This window comes from Salvelinus alpinus, chromosome 28 (assembly GCF_045679555.1).
Source record: "Salvelinus alpinus chromosome 28, SLU_Salpinus.1, whole genome shotgun sequence".
NCBI lineage: Eukaryota > Metazoa > Chordata > Actinopteri > Salmoniformes > Salmonidae > Salvelinus > Salvelinus alpinus.
Window position 1 is genome coordinate 25037219 of NC_092113.1, and position 17237 is coordinate 25054455.

Below are 17237 nucleotides of genomic sequence, written 5' to 3' on the forward strand. Positions count from 1 at the left end.
ACTCAAACTATGTGGTCCCTGTGGTTTCAGCATGGCCTTGCTTTAAGGAACGACTGCACTGCTCCCTCTTCCCTGCTCCCTATAAGCTCTCTCTCTCTCTGTCCCTCTCTCCCTCTCTTTCTCTTTCCCTCTCTCTTACTCTTTAAAAAATGTGTGTGGTGCCCGCTGCTGCCTGTCCTTAACCAGCTCCACACACCCCGCCCAGCTTCACTTCGCCCCCACCTGCCCCACTTCCTCACCTTGCTACCTATCCCCTATAGCTAGCTTTAATGACTTTCCACGTCTCAAACTGTTCGCTGTCGTTCACAGTCATCTGTTCTACCCCTCTGCCAGCTGAGACTGGGGAGGAGAGCAACACTGGGCTGGCACCTCTCTCCTCTCCCAGCCCAGGATGGAGCCTCTCCCCCAGCGTCCTCAACCCCAGGTCCTCTGTCTGTCCTCCAGACAACCAGGGCCCTGGGCCCAGGAAGAGACCTCAGGGAGCAGTGGCCCTCTATAATAGACTACTACACCACTTCCAATACTCTGACCTCTGACTTCTCCTACTCTACTCTCTCACAGGGACGCCCATTCAGAGAGCAACAGGAAGTAGCTGCGGCAGTCATTCAGCGTTGTTACAAGAAATACAAACAGGTAAGCTGGGCACAGTCAGCCCCTTACAACACACATGGAGATTCAATAATTGCATGTTTGTCCATATTCCATGACCTTACAGATTCTGGTTAGATCCAGGACAGATTGTAATACATTAATTAGGGACTTTTAGACAAGCGTTTCACTTTATTCAGTTTAGTCCATTTTTCTAGGCTCAGGCTGATCCTTGTTCATGCCTGTTCGTGATTCACAATCTCACCTTTGCTTTGTTTACAAGCTAACATGGATAGCCTTGAAGGTAACATCTTTTCACTGTCTTTCATTTTTAAATTGTTATTTTTGTAAAAAAGATTTAGGGTTTAAAATGACACTCCTTGAAAAGAGTCACTACAGACTCAAAGCCACCAGAGGGTAGAACACATGTCAAACTTTCCTTGTTTTTTTCACTGTCTCAGATGATGCAACAATGCTACCTAGCTTCACTTGATTATCACACTTGACTTGGTTATATTGATACTCATAACCTACATCAGCACCTTTCCTAAGTCCAGTAATATTGCCTGATTCACACTCTAGGGCCGACATAAACCCTATTATGTTGGCTAGTCTATTTTCCTTTCCAGCACGGTTCCAGCAACTATAGTGAATGCCTAACCAGGTCAGCCTAGTTTGGCTTGGTTTGGTTTGGCCATATAGTATGAATCATACAATATATGTGTGCATTTGAGGCCATCGTTTGGGTCTTCCCAACCCCCTGTTCCTGACTCTGTATATCCTCCTCTCTCTGGTCCTTTTTCTGGCAGTATGCACTTTATAAGAAGATGACGCAGGCCGCCATTCTTATCCAGAGTAAGTTCCGCAGCTACCACGAGCAGAAGAAGTTCCAGCAGAGCAGGCGGGCGGCCGTGCTGATCCAGCAATACTACCGCAGCTACAAGGAGTTTGGCAGGCTCAGGCTACACCGGCAAGGAGCCGCCGCTGCCCTGGTGCAACACAAACTCAGGTATGCTTACACAGTGACACACTCTGATGCATACACACAACACACGCCCAGGAAGCTAAACACACACATCAACACACACACACACACAAAGTAGCTACCACTCACACTGACACACAGCAGCACAAGTAGCTAAATGCACTGACACACACACACACACACACACACACACACACACACACACACACACACACACACACACACACACACACACACACACACACACACACACGCACACACGCACACACACACACTCAGGTAAACATACAGTAACACACACTGACACGAGCAGGAGGCTGAGCCTCATTACAGGATAGTTATGCTCTTCTCCACTTAACCTTGCAGACTTCACTTGGGGAAATACATTTGTAAGGGATGATCAACTGCAGTCCGAAATGCAGTCCCCAGGGTCATGGTGTCCTCCTGTGCTCATGCATAACTGATTTAGATTTTAAACATGCAAGAACTGTGCACATGTGTATATATTGATGAAGACACTACGGCTGTGTTTACACAGGCAGCCCAATTAGTATATTTTTGTACACTAATTGGTCTTTTGACCACTCACATCAGATCTTTTCACACCCGATATTTTTCAAAGTTGTTCTGATTAATCAAAAGACCAATTAGTTAAAAAAATTATCAGAATTGGGCTGCCTGTGTAAACGCAGCCTAAGGCTCTTGAGGACTGGAGAGGACAGTACCCATGCTATACAGAATCTCCAAAATAAAGTTTAAAAGCATGGTTGAATTTGAGATCTACACTAGCTACACACAACCACAGTGTATTTGGTTTACTGTGGACCCTCTAAAAAGCCAGTGTTCCCTCTTGTCTTGTGTGTTGTAGAAGTAGTCTGCTCACTAAGAGGCAGGATCAGGCTGCCAGGAAGATCATGAGGTTTCTACGCCGCTGCCGCCACAGGTAAGCCCCGCCCACAACACTAACTCATATGTTTTTTTTTTAAATAGGTTTGTTATATTCACACACAAACACACAACCATTCAGCGTAGGGATTTGCTAGATATATGAAGGGTTTACTACACGTTAGATGGCAAGAATGAGTATGCACAGATCTGATAAGACAAGTTCTCTGTTTTCATGTATCTATTTTATTTATTTTTTGGACGATAAAAAGGGTTGGGGGGTTATATACAACACTTCAGAGACCCCCCTCCTATCCTATCCTCTCTCCTCTCCTCACCCCCCTCCTCTCCTCGCCCCTTACTCTCTTCTCCTCGCACCCCTACTCTCTTCTTGCCCCCCTACTCTCCTCGTCCTCGCCCTCGCCTCACCCCTACTCTCTTTTCCTCGCCCCCCTACTCTCTTTCCCTCGCCCCCCTACTCTCTTTTCCTCGCCCCCCTACTCTCTTTTCCTCGCCCCCCCTACTCTCTTTTCCTCGCCCCTACTCTCTTTCCCTCGCCCCCCTACTCTCATTTCCTCGCCCCCCTACTCTCTTTTCCTCGCCCCTACTCTCTTTTCCTCGCCCCCCTACTCTCTTTTCCTTTCCCCCCTACTCTCTTTTCCTCGCCCCCCTACTCTCTTTTCCTCGCCCCTACTCTCTTTTCCTCACCCCCTACTCTCTTTTCCTCGCCCCTTCTCTCTTTTCCTCGCCCCCCTACTCTCTTTTCCTTTCCCCCCTACTCTCTTTTCCTCAACCCCCTACTCTCTTTTCCTCGCCCCCCTACTCTCTTTGCCTCGCCCCGCTACTCTCTTTTCCTCGCCCCCCTACTCCCTTTCCTCGCCCCCCTACTCTCTTTTCCTTTCCCCCCTACTCTCTTTTCCTCGCCCCCCTACTCTCTTTTCCTCGGCCCCCTACCCCCTTTCCTCGCCCCTACTCTCTTTTCCTCGCCCCCTACTCTCTTTTCCTCGCCCCTTCTCTCTTTTCCTCGCCCCCCTACTCTCTTTTCCTTTCCCCCCTACTCTCTTTTCCTTTCCCCCCTACTCTCTTTTCCTCGCCCCCCTACTCTCTTTTCCTCGCCCCCCTACTCTCTTTTCCTCGCCCCCCTACTCTCTTTTCCTCGCCCCCCTTCTCTCTTTTCCTCGCCCCTTCTCTCTTTTCCTCGCCCCCCTACTCTCTTTTCCTTTCCCCCTACTCTCTTTTTCTCGCCCCCCTACTCTCTTTTCCTTTCCCCCTACTCTCTTTTCCTCGCCTCTTCTCTCTTTACCTCGCCCCCCTACTCTCTTTTCCTTTCCCCCCTACTCTCTTTTCCTCGCCCCCCTACTCTCTTTTCCTCGCACCCCTACTCTCTTTTCCTCGCCCCCCTACTCTCTTTTCCTTTCCCCCCTACTCTCTTTTCCTCGCCCCCCTACTCTCTTTTCCTTTCCCCCCTACTCTCTTTTCCTCGCGCCCCTAACCTCCTCTCCTCGCCCCCCTACTCTCTTTTCCTCGCCCCCCTACTCTCTTTTCCTCGCCCCCCTACTCTCTTTTCCTTTCCCCCCTACTCTCTTTGCCTCGCCCCCCTAACCTCCTCTCCTCGCCCCCCTACTCTCTTTTCCTTTCCCCCCTACTCTCTTTTCCTCGCCCCCCTACTCTCTTTTCCTTTCCCCCCTACTCTCTTTTCCTCGCCCCCCTAACCTCCTCTCCTCGCCCCCCTACTCTCTTTTCCTCGCCCCTTCTCTCTTTTCCTCGCCCCTTCTCTCTTTTCCACGCCCCCCTACTCTCTTTTCCTCGCCCCCCTACTCTCTTTTCCTTTCCCCCCTACTCTCTTTTCCTCGCCCCCCTAACCTCCTCTCCTCGCCCCCCTACTCTCTTTTCCTCACCCCTTCTCTCTTTTCCTCGCCCCTTCTCTCTTTTCCTCACCCCCCTACTCTCTTTTCCTCGCCCCCCTACTCTCTTTTCCTCGCCCCCCTACTCTCTTTTCCTTTCCCCCCTACTCTCTTTTCCTCGCCCCCCTAACCTCCTCTCCTCGCCCCCTACTCTCTTTTCCTCACCCCTTCTCTCTTTTCCTCGCCCCTTCTCTCTTTTCCTCGCCCCCCTACTCTCTTTTCCTCGCCCCCCTACTCTCTTTTCCTCGCCCCCCTACTCTCTTTTCCTTTCCCCCCTACTCTCTTTTCCTCGCCCCCCTACTCTCTTTTCCTCGCCCCCCTACTCTCTTTTCCTCGCCCCCCTAACCTCCTCTCCTCGCACCCCTACTCTCTTCTCCTCGTCCCCCCTTCCTTTCCTCACAGTTCCTACTTGTGCTAATAGCTGTCTGGTATTGTTTTGCTGTTTATGCGAAGCCCCTTGATGGACCATAGACTGTTCAAGCGGGTGAGTGCAGCCTCAGCAACTCAGTTCGTGCTTCTCTCTCTTCCCTGTCCACACTGTATGTCTCTGCCTCTCTATCTCTCTCTCTCTAACAATAGTTTTATCTGCTGAGTCGTTGCCTTCATCCACTCTTTCTCTCTCCCTCTTTTTCCTCTATCTTTCGCTTTTTCTCCATCCATCTCTCTCTTCCTCTCTCTCTCTCGCTGTCCTCCTCCCTCTATCTTGTCCATCACTGTTGCTTGATGCCTGCTTGCATGAAGGCTGCCTACTGGAGCCACAGGTGGACTGACTGAGAAGCTCAAACTCAGATCAAATGTAACTTTACTCTTATTAAACTAACTAACCACTGCTTATGAATGACTATGTCACCGTAACACTTAACAGGCACCTCTTTCTCCCCTCTGGAAATGACTTTTATTTTCATTATTATATGTTTTGTTTTGTGTGGTTATGAAGATGCCTATTCACATCATGTTTACTATGTTGCATGACTGGTGACACCTCTATGGGCCTTGCTCTTTAAAATGTACCCCCAGGCATGCTATGGGACGGATGTTCTCTCTCAAACAGCTGCGCCCCACATGACACAGTAGAGGGGGTTATGACCCCCCTGGGTTTTGTTTACTGAAAATGTCAAAGCTCCTCTAGGCATTTCATTGGGAGCCCTCACTAGTTCAGGGCTGCTTCAAATACACATGCATCATCACTGAAAATATGTTGAAATTCCTCATGGGTACAAACTTTGTGTCTGACTGACTACTCTTCCAGAAAGACTTTGGGCATATTGACAAAAATACCCATATGACAGTTATCATCAGCCTCATCATCTGTATGAATCACAGACACTTTGGTTAATCTTCTGAGAAAATGGTGCCTTTTGAATGTATAATTTTACATTTAAGTCATTTAGCAGACACTCATATCCATATAGTTTTTGCCTAAAGTTACCATCTGTGTTATGTAACCATACCAAATGTAACATACCATACTAAATGGAGTGTCTCAGATTTACATAGATAATAATAGGAAATGCTCTGAGACCAGGTTGGAGTATGTTATACTGTAGAATATGGGTCACTGTGCTCCGAGAGCAGTTGAGGTAGATATAGTACTATAAAGATGTGACAGCATGCATGTTTGTTATGATCTGGGTTACAGTGATGTGATAGCACATGCAGGTCATAGTCAGACTAGCAGTACAACACAAACAATGGGAAGTCCCTCTACCTCCAGGGAGTTAGAACAGCAGGAGGTGTACCAGTAATGGATTCACACCTCAGGGGAACAACATCTCAGACTGAGAGGAAGAGGAAATGGCACAGTGAAAAACACTAAACCTACATACACAGCACTGTGGGGGCTCACCACTAAGCTCAGTGATACCAGGTGAAGGACATTGGGGTTATATACATGTATAAACTCATGTCAAATGGACTGCATTGTCCACAAATTGTCCACTCATTGTCCACTCGTCCTGTTTACCTATGAGGAAAAAAGCTCTCTCAGAAGCAGTATAGAGACCGAAGGGAGTCAGAGAATATACACCAATCTCAGTGTTGTGGTCAGTAGTACAATTACCACAGGGTGTGTCTATTGATTATGGTATGGAACAGTCATTGGCTAGTGACTTACAGTCAGATCTATTGAGTCTATTGTACATGCTGGGGTATAATGTCGTGTTTGGCTCTGGCTCAGTTTGGACATGGTTCACAAGTGGAATGCCAAGGTAATGTCACTTCCCAATACAAATGCAATACAAGTTTGGTTAGACTATTGTAGTCTTAATACATTTTCACCTCTTTCACAAATTGAATGCCTTCAATTTTCAGTTGTGTTTGTACTTCATCATTTAGTGATAGACGCAATAATACATTCCACTGATGAAATTAATTGACACACAATTCTTGAGTAATATAGTCATTTATTTGGTGCATAGCAATATTCCAAATACAAACCAATTAGTAAATCTCTGCCTACCTTGAGGGTCTCTTTCAGCCCAACAAATATTTGGTGGACTTGTCAAGGGACTCCTGTTTCCTCTCCTGAGATTAGTTTTGGAGAGTTTAATTATCAAGAGACCTTTTTCCAATCACATTATATTCTCAAGAGTTTAAAAGTAAATCCAACTGCTTTAAGAACCATTCTCAAGTTTCAAAGTTAGTTGACCTATTAGAATATCAAGTACTGAAGGAATGGGTTCAGTGAGCCATAAGACGTAGTGATTTAACAGAATCATTTAGACTAGATGAGATCCAGTTTTCTGAGATGAGATCATGTTTTCTTTCCAAATCAGCACCAGGTCCCGTTGACAAGGGCTATGTCGATCTTCATCTCTCTGTCTCTCTCGGGAATGGTTTGAGACAGAGTACAGAATCATCCTGTGAGAGGTGATCTGTGTTGGCGGTCATAGACCCCTGTTTAAATTACTTTTGTCTCTCTGTCTGTGTTTCAGAGTGAACGAATTGAAAAGGGCCAAGGAACATGAGAACCTTCAGAAGAGCCCCCTCACAATGTGACATCACTCTCCTCCTGACTCTTCCTGTTTTCTTTGTCCCTTTATACCCAAGACATTTTACAAGAGAAGAAGAAAAAAAAACAGTTCAGTGAAAACACTGCGATTATTATTACTACTACTACGGCAGCGTGGCCGACTCTACTTCTACTTCTAACAACAGCATTTTTCACGTTTATCTTTTCCCTCTGACGTTGTTTATGTTGGAGAGTGTAGAATTATAAACTAAGGGGAAGAAGCTGTGGGGGGCAGAACATTTGCTTCATGGCATTTTTTGCACTTTTTCATGGATTGTTTTGTCTTTTTGGGAGTATCGGAGTATAAGTTTAAGACGGTAAAGGAAGAGGAATGCTGGACATGTCTGAAAAGGTCCCTGTGGATCAAAGGAAGAGGATAAGACGCCAAGGATGGAGGCAGATGCCGGCCAGAACATAAGGAAACATGACAGAAGCAGAAACACATTTGGGACTTGGCTCTAATTGTATTTCATATTTTTTTAAGTGACTGATTATTCCATTTGAAGAAGAAAAAAATGTAACTTAATGAACCAAAAAATCTCGGTAATACATTGATCCATTTGCACACATACACTCCCTGTCGACAGTTAGATGAATACATTCAGTATGGTAACTCAAAATAGATCAAAATTCCCCTTCCTGTTACGCTGTGCTCTACCCCGCCAGTCAGTCCAAAGGGGTGGGGTTACATATGAATGTAGGAGGGGTGTGAGCAGAAATGGGTGGGGCTTATTAAAACAATGGCTTATTTTGTTATCTAGGTTTGGAGGGGTTATGTACTGTAAGGCAAGGGATAGGGGGATTCAATGGAATTACAATTCTTCTTATTTTTTTATATTATTATTTTATTCTCTTTTCTATTCCTCTTTGCTTGAATCTGTTTTGTGCTCATGCCCATGACCGATTTACAACTGACTTGTCTCTTCAAAATTCTGTGTTGTCGATTTGATCAAATATGCATGCCTATGGGTGAAGTCTTCACCTGCGTGCTGGAAGTTAGGTCTGTATTCTCTGAATTTCAATGTTTTGCTTTTGTCTTCATGTTCAAATGCAACTGAGTGGCCCATGTACCAACCTATTCTCCCAAGAGTCATACCCTCTAGTTCCTGAGATTATACCTACATCGTCCTCATCTTTTCTTTTTCTGTTGCCTTATTTAATTTATTTTCTCAGTATTCTAAAAAGAAAGAAAACTTGCCTCTTTTGTGTTGTAATGATTACAGTCATGAAGGTTATTGTTGTTCTTTTTAAATGAACTTCAGGGCCTGTGAGGGCTTTTGAGGGGAAGATCACATACATTGCCTTGACGTCTTAGAGATTCTTTGAGGGGTCCCTAAGCTAGTCCCAAAATAGGGGTTAGACAAATCCATATTTTTGACAATTGAGCAGTTTCTGTATATAAAGAAGGCTGAAGGTAGGGAAAAACATTTACCCAAAGGGGATTGTATTTTAGAAATATATTATTTTATTCATTAAAAAGGGGTCAAAAACAGGTATGAGACAAAAACAGAATATTTGTATAGTTTTGTTTGAATGCCTAAGAAGTATGGTTGTATTGTTTGTATATAGTGTAAATACCTGGGATAAAAATGAGCTATGTGCATGAAAAACATGAACAAAGGTTTTAAAAAAACTAAACAAAAGCAGTAGTGGCTATGCTCTGTAAAATTATTAAAAGTATTTCACTATAAGAGTATTTTATTTTATTTTGATTGTTCTTGGGAAAAACATTTTGCGAAAGCATGACATTATTGCAAATGCTAAAAACTTTAAAAAAAGATAACGTATTTAGAGTTAGGAGAAATCTGCAAAATTATCTTAAGACAAGTATGTTTATGTTTACATTTTTGTTTTGGGCTACCAAGAATCTTTTGCCAATGGTGCCAAGTAATGTGAATGCTGTATTGCTTAGCAAGAGAATGAAGTTAATCTTAGCAGAACAGATAATCATACAATGAAATAGACACTAGCATTAAAGACCACAAGGTCCCATCCCAACTGGCAGAGGATCACAGATAGAGGTACACATTGCAGAGGGAGAAATATTTCTACAGCAACTTTTAAGTCTCTCATTTCTCTTCTGTTATCACACGTCAGAACAACCCAAGCTTTTTTGCCATCATCACAAAATACACAGAGATCACTCGTCAGTAACATTTTAAGTGCAAAAAAGCCTACTGTATGAGAAAGAGGGATTGTGTTGTCAGTGTGCATGTTTGTATGGATTGTGTTCATATAAAGATTGTAAATGGCAGCCTTGTCCATGTGAATCTCAGCCCTGTTGTTTTTATTTTTTATAATTGAGGTTGATTTAACATTTGTTTAATAGGTAGCCTAGTGGTTAGATCGTTGGGCCAGTAACCAAAAGGTTGCTAGATCGAATCCCCGAGCAGACAAGGTAAAAATCTGTCGTTCTGCCCCTGAACAAGGCAGTTAACCCACTGTTCCTAGGCCGTTATTGTAAATAAGAATTTGTTCTTAACTGACTTGCCTAGTTAAATAAAGGTTAAATAAAAATAAAATATATATTAAATCATCATTTATTTAATAGGACAACACACAGGTGATGAAATCATCGAGCTTTGATTATTAAATCATAATTTGTTTAATAGGACAACGCACAGGTGATGAAATCATTGAGCTTTGATTATTAAATCATTGAGCTTTGAGTATTAAATCATTGAGCTTTGGACCGAGTTTGGGAAACCCTGAAATAGACTAGATCAACGTATCAAACTGCTGACACAAGACAATACTTTTTTCTAAGTGTGGGCTGGAAGTGTAACTTGACTAAGGCTGTCAGGGTCTGGACAGACCAGAATTATTCTTTGTCAAAATGTAATGTGGCCACAGTGAACGAGGTACATGTGTAGCATCTCTCAACTGGTATTCTTTGTAAAAGTAAATTGGTAATTTACTTACAGGAGGAACACTTGTTTAAACAATCTAAGGTGCTAAAAGAACACAATTAAACAGTGATGGGGTTATAGTGAAACGTATAAACTATTATGGATCAGCACAGCCAAGTCAATGAGCAAAAGTGAGGGATCTATAAACCTGTACATGTTACAAGATGCACCAGTGTCATTATAGCAACTTCTGAAGAAGAATATGTCTGGCTCATAATGGCATATGTGAGGACCGTGTTTGAAAGATTATGAAATGAAATGTGAGTGGTGGGAACAGAAACATTGAACCAGTTGATTTGATCTGTGAGTCGATGATATATACTATACAACAGTCTGCTGGTTTTTGCAGTTCTGCTGAAATATATTATATTCATATCAAAACAACCAGGTGGCGTATTCTCCATTCCAGTGATGACGTTCATTATTCAAACAAGGTGTGAATGCCATTGGACAATTATGTTTTGTTGTTTCAATTGCTGAATTTCGTCTCAGACCCTGTGATCTGTTCTGTTTTTATTATTATATACTGCTGGGTTTATTTCTCTGTATGTTTGTGTTTATTTCACAGAGACTTGATATGTAAACCTATTTTCAGAGTGTTTATGTAGAAAGTGCCTAATCATATCCCGATTGATCGCACAAAGCCAATGTCAGGAAGCATGCAATGTACTGTACCTAAGGAGAAAAACATGGCTTTGGAGAGAAAAAGATCCCCTGAATCCATCATTCTTTAGGACTACTGTATATCAAGTATAATACCATATATCAATCCAAAAACCATCACTAAATTCAGTCAGGTGACAGTGTTCCCTTAACCAACCCAGTATCACCACAGAATGCATTCCGTCTTGTCAACATTCTAAGCATTTTTATTTTCTATTGGAACTGCCTGTTGAAACCATGAGAATTCCATTCCATAACTTTTGTGGTTTTATTGCCTTGCATTCATCATTCAGATAGTGGTAAGAATGCCAGCTAATGCACTGCTGTGGCAATATGGGAAGGTTTTATTATGCTTGCATGGGTAAAATAGTTAACTGGGTGACTGAACTGCACCCAAAGCATGCTTATTTTTCTAAAATCAGTAGTCAGATAGACTTGTAAAAGACTTACTGTTCTGTAAAGCGAAGAACGTTTGTATGACGTGTCACAGAACTCTGAAAGATGGAGGGCCGTTGATTGGAAGGCAGAGGAGAATCCTAAAAATACAAACTATGATCAATCTGCAGTATTTACTGACCATGTTTCTTGGGGTAGCATGAGGGAAAGTTTTTCTAGAAGCAAGTTTTTTAGAATTCATTTATTCATTTGGATCTAAAAAATAGTGTGCTCCCAACCCAACAGTATACCGCAAGTCTTTTACTAGGCAACAACACACAGACACACACACACACACACGCAGGCGACAGTACACTGCACTGCACACATCCAGATATGTCAGGGCATAGTCAGTCTCACTTGTACACAGTTCAGCAGAGAGAGCTCATCATGTGTTATTTTCCTAGCCTGCTCCTAGTCCTAGAGAACAGCTCACCTCCCTTCTGTATTTTACTCAGGGTGCCAAAATGGGGAGGAGGAAGTGGAGCAGGACATTGATGGTGATTCAGTGTAGAGAGAGGACACACTATTGAAATAGGACACAGAGCTTTCTGGATAAAACAGGCAAATTACTACTGATCCTAGATACATTATTGGTATCCATTTCCTCTCAAGTAAGTAAGGTGAGCTGAGGAGAGACGTAATGGCACGATATCAGAACTAGGGGATACAAGTAATTGTAGTATAGATAATTATAATTAGGACAAGCTTATCACAATTGACCGAATGGTCAATTGTTTCTGTCTTGGCTACAGCTCTGACAAATGAATTTGTAGGCATTATGGGACACTAGGGCTTAAAGTCTTGTGTAAATGCTTACCTTTCTTTTATAGACTATGCTTAGGAGTCTAGTAACACTTTAACCTTTGACCTCCTCTGGCTTGATGGTTCTCATTAAAACAAGGATTTGCTGTGTGAATCTATGATTATGTCATAACATCACACACAGCTTCAAATAGTCTATAAAGCTATTCTCAGTTATACAACATTTTATCTCAGTTAAGATATGGATGATGACATGATGTAAAATCTGAATGAGGTCTTCCTGAGACGTACGTTGGGGTAGTTGAAGATAAGGTCTTCCTGAGACGTACGTTGGGGTAGTTGAAGATGAGGTCTTCCTGAGACGTATGTTGGGGTAGTTGAAGATGAGGTCTTCCTGAGACGTATGTTGGGGTAGTTGAAGATGAGGTCTTCCTGAGACGTACGTTGGGGTAGTTGAAGATGAGGTCTTCCTGAGACGTACGTTGGGGTAGTTGAAGATGAGGTCTTCCTGAGACGTACGTTGAGGTAGTTGAAGATGAGGTCTTCCTGAGACGTACGTTGGGGTAGTTGAAGATGAGGTCTTCCTGAGACGTACGTTGGGGTAGTTGAAGTTGAGGTCTTCCTGAGACGTACGTTGAGGTAGTTGAAGATGAGGTCTTCCTGAGACGTACGTTGGGGTAGTTGAAGTTGAGGTCTTCCTGAGACGTACGTTGGGGTAGTTGAAGATGACCAGATCTTAGAGGGACGGTTTCAGAAAAAGCCCTTCAGGTATGGCCATCTTCTGGATGGTATGACAGGTTAGCTATAACAGGCACTTCATATGGATTTTATTACCTTCATTACACTCTACTAATTGACTTGAGGGACTGGACGGTATTTCCTCCTCTTCCTTTGTCAATGCACTCAAACTACTGAAAGGTAGGCACATCAAGACAACAGAGCAGAAACCATCTCACAACCTTTTCCACTTATGGACACAGAGCAATAAGCATTCTTTTGTGGAGACCTATAGACCTAGTGAAGATAAAAATGATTGGACACATGTAGTCGACGTACTCTTATGCAAATGCCAGTATTGCAAGACAAGCATTCAGTAGTTTATGGACAGCAATTGTATGGCACCCTTTACCGAACTGCACGTTTTCATCAATTCCAAACCAAGAAGAAAAAAATGGCCCTGCTTTAATACAAAGTCGTGGGTCCTTGACACTTTGCATGTGAACTAGTGTTAGAGCTATTTTCCTCTCCTCTTTAACTGTCTTTCTCTCGGTCTTTCCCTGTTATGTGACCCGCTCTTTCTTTCCTTCCCCTATTATTTCACCCACTCCTTATTTTCGTTTCCCCTAATGTGTTTTGCTTTCTCTCCTTTTTCTTCCCCCTCTTTCTTGTTTGTAAGTTTTATTTTTGTAATTGTGCATGTACAAGCGTCACTGACTCGATGGATATGTTTTTAAAAAAGCTGCTGAAGCCATGCAAAACGTTTTGAAATGCCCTTAAAATATGGAAGATGTTTTCTGAATGCTTTATATTCTTTCTGCTGTAAAATAATAAAAAAATAAAAAAATGAAGAAAACTCTAACACAGTGTGATTTTGCCTCCTTGTTCTTCTACTGTATCATCCAGTGCATCAATGCCTGTACTATAGCCACATTTTGTTGTAATAACCCACAGCCAATCAGCTGCCTACCAGCTGCTCTATATTAACGCTGTATAGTTTTAGTGCTATAAGTTCAAATTGTACATGCACTGTTGTAAGTTTTTACAAATGTGATTTATTTCACCTTTATTTAACCAGGTAGGCTAGTTGAGAACAAGTTCTCACTTACAACTGCGACCTGGCCAAGATAAAGCAAAGCAGTGCGACACAAACAACAACACAGAGTTACACATGGAATATCCAAACATACAGTCAATAATACAATAGAAAAGTCTATATACAATGTGTGCAAATGCAGTAGGACAAGGGAGGTAAGGCAATAAGTAGGCCATAGTGGCGAAATAATTACAATATAGCAATTAAACACTGGAGTGATAGATGTGCAGAAGATGAGTGTCCAAGCAGAGATACTGGGGTGCAAAGGAGCAAAATAAATAAAATATATAACAGTATGGGGATGAGGTAGTTGGATGGGCTATTTACAGATGAGCTATGTACAGGTGCAGTGTACTGTGAGCTGCTCTGACAGCTGGTGCTTAAAGCTAGTGAGGGAGATATGAATCTCCAGCTTCAGGGATTTTTGCAGTTCGTTCCAGTCGTTTGCAGCAGAGAACTGTAAGGAAAGGCGGCCGAAGGAGGAATTGGATTTGGCGATGACCAGTGAAATATACCTGCTGGAGCACGTGCGGATGGGTGCTGTTATGGTGACTAGTGAGCTGAGGTAAGGCGAGGCTTTACCTAGCAAAGACTTATAGATGACCTGGATCCAGTGAGTTTGGCGACGAATATGAAGCGAGGGCCAGCCAACGAGAGCATACAGGTTGCAGTGGTGGGTAGTATATGGGGCTTTGGTGACAAAACGGATGGCACTGTGATAGACTGCATCCAATTCACTGAGTAGAGTGTTGGAGGCTATTTTATAGATGACATCACCGAAGTCGAGGATCGGTAGGATGGTCAGTTTTACGAGGGTATGTTTGGCAGCATGAGTGAAGGATGCTTTGTTGCGAAATAGGAAGCCGATTCTAGATTTAATTTTGGATTGGACATGCTTAATGTGAGTCTGAAAGGAGAGTTTACAGTCTAGCCAGACATCTAGGTATTTGTAGTTGTCCACATATTCTAAGTCACCGTCCAGAGTAGTGATGCTGGACGGGCGGGCAAGTGTGGGCAGCGATCGGTTGAAGAGCATGCATTTAGTTTTACTTGCATTTAAGAGCAGTTGGAGGCCAAGGAAGGAGAGTTGTATGGCATTGAAGCTCATCTGGAGGTTATTTAACACAGTGTCCAAAGAAGGGCCAGAAGTATACAGAATGGTGTCGTCTGCTTAGAGGTGGATCAGAGAATCAAGAGCAACATCATTGATGTATACAGAGAAAAGAGTCGGCCCGAGGATTGAACCCTGTGGCACCCCCATAGAGACTGCCAGAGGTATGGACAACAGGCCCTCCGATTTGACACATTGAACTCTGTCTGAAAAGTAGTTGGTGAACCAGGCGAGGGAGTCATTTGAGAAACCAAGGCTGTTGAGTCTGCCAATAAGAATGTGGTGATTGACAGAGTCGAAAGCCTTGGCCAGGTCGATGAATACAGCTGCACAGTATTGTCTCTTATCGATGGCGGTTATGATATCGTTTAGGACCTTGAGCGTGGCTGAGGTACACCCATGACCAGCTCGGAAACCAGATTGCATACGGAGAAGGTACGGTGGGATTCGAAATGGTCGGTGATCTGTTTGTTAACTTGGCTTTCGAATACCTTAGAAAGGCAGGGTAGGATAGATATAGGTCTATAGCAGTTTTTGTCTAGAGTGTCTCCCCCTTTGAAGAGGGGGATGACCACAGCAGCTTTCTAAACTTTGGGGATCTCAGATGATACGAAAGAGAGGTTGAACAATTTTGGTGGATCATTTTAGAAAGAGAGGGTCCAGATTGTCTAGCCCGGCTGATTTGTAGGGGTCCAGATTTTGCAGTTCTTTCAGAACATCAGCTATCTGGATTTGTGTGAAGGAGAAATGGGGGAGGCTTGGGCAAGTTGCTGTGGGGGTGCAGGGCTGTTGACCGGGGTAAGGGTAGCCAGGTGGAAAGCATTGCCAGCCGTAGAAAAATGCTTATTGAAATTCTCAATTATCGCGGATAACGGTGGTGACAGTGTTTCCTAGCCTCAATGCAGTGGGCAGCTGGGAGGAGGTGCTCTTATTCTCCATGGACTTTAGTGTCCGAGAACTTTTTGGAGTTTGTGCTACAGGTTGCAAATTTCTGTTTGAAAAAGCTAGCCTTTGCTTTCCTAACGGCCTGTGTATATTGGTTCCTAATTTCCCTGAAAAGTTGCATATTGCAGGGGCTATTCGATGCTAATGCAGTATGCCACAGGAAGTTTTTGTGCTGGTCAAGAGCAGTCAGGTCTGGAGTGAACCAAGGGCTATGTCTGTTCCTGGCTCAAAATTTTTGGAATGGGGCATGCTTATTTAAGATGGCGAGGAAAGCACTTTTAAAGAATAACCAGGCATCCTCTACTGATGTAATGAGGTCAATATCCTTCCAGGATACCCGGGCCAGGTCGATTAGAAAGGCCTGCTCGCTGAAGTGTTTTAGGGAGCGTTTGACAGTGATGAGGGGTGGTCGTTTGACCGCAGACCCATTACGGACGCAAGCAATGAGGCAGTGATCACTGAGATCCTGGTTGAAGACAGCAGAGGTGTATTTGGAGGGCAGGCTGGTTAGGATGATATCTATGAGGGTGCCCGTGTTTACGTATTTGGGGTTGTACCTGGTAGGTTCATTGAAAATTTGTGTGAGATTGAGGGCATCAAGCTTAGATGATTGAAGGATGGCAGGGGTGTTAAGCATGTCCCAGTTTAGGTCACCTAACAGCACAAGCTCTGAAGATAGATGGCAATCAATTCACATATAATGGGTAATATCATTAATAATGCAATTCCGGCTATCTGATACTCACTTTACACACATTAAGGGCATTATCCTATTCAGTAGAGTTGAATTTGGCAATAAAACGCCTGTGTTATTCTAACTCAAAGGGCATCGCTGTTGACAAAGCATCCTCACAGACACAGTTACCTCAGATACTGCCCAGCCCAGGCAGTAAAGCTAGTCATTGGATCAAAGCTGAGTGGACTAACTGATCCAGAGGTCCAACTTAATGTAATTCTAAATTCTGAGCCACTGGTGTAGTACAGTCATATCATAGTCACAGTCAATGTGTCTCAGTGAGTTAGGATACGCAAAGAACACATTTCCAATACACACATGAGTATTAATACACACTAGTAATGTGTGAAATAGGATAAATATAAGCGCCCACCAAATTATTATTATAATCAATGTCACTACTGATGACTGCAGTTCTTCAGTGCGGGATGAAGAAGGAGAATAGCTGGGTCGTTCCACCAACTCGGTACCTTTTGAGATGTGTAACT

At 43.3% G+C, this 17237-nt stretch overlaps 1 protein-coding gene across 10 annotated transcripts in view; it reads left to right on the top strand.

Annotated features, from left to right (window-relative positions):
- LOC139557477 (calmodulin-binding transcription activator 1-like) overlaps positions 1–13723 on the top strand; it is a 574167-nt gene extending 560444 nt beyond the window's left edge. For 4 of the 10 annotated variants that reach the window (XM_071372334.1, XM_071372339.1, XM_071372338.1 and 1 more), the window contains 6 exons: positions 562–633; positions 872–892; positions 1398–1597; positions 2442–2516; positions 4816–4846; positions 7296–13723. In XM_071372334.1, coding sequence (XP_071228435.1) covers positions 562–633; positions 872–892; positions 1398–1597; positions 2442–2516; positions 4816–4846; positions 7296–7328 — 432 coding nt within the window. In that variant the 3' untranslated portion in view covers positions 7329–13723. Of the gene's footprint in view, positions 1–561; positions 634–871; positions 893–1397; positions 1598–2441; positions 2517–4815; positions 4870–7295 lie in introns of all 10 variants that reach the window. The other 6 variants (XM_071372336.1, XM_071372344.1, XM_071372343.1 and 3 more) reach the window with 5 other exon arrangements.
- Positions 13724–17237: the final 3514 nt, after the last annotated feature.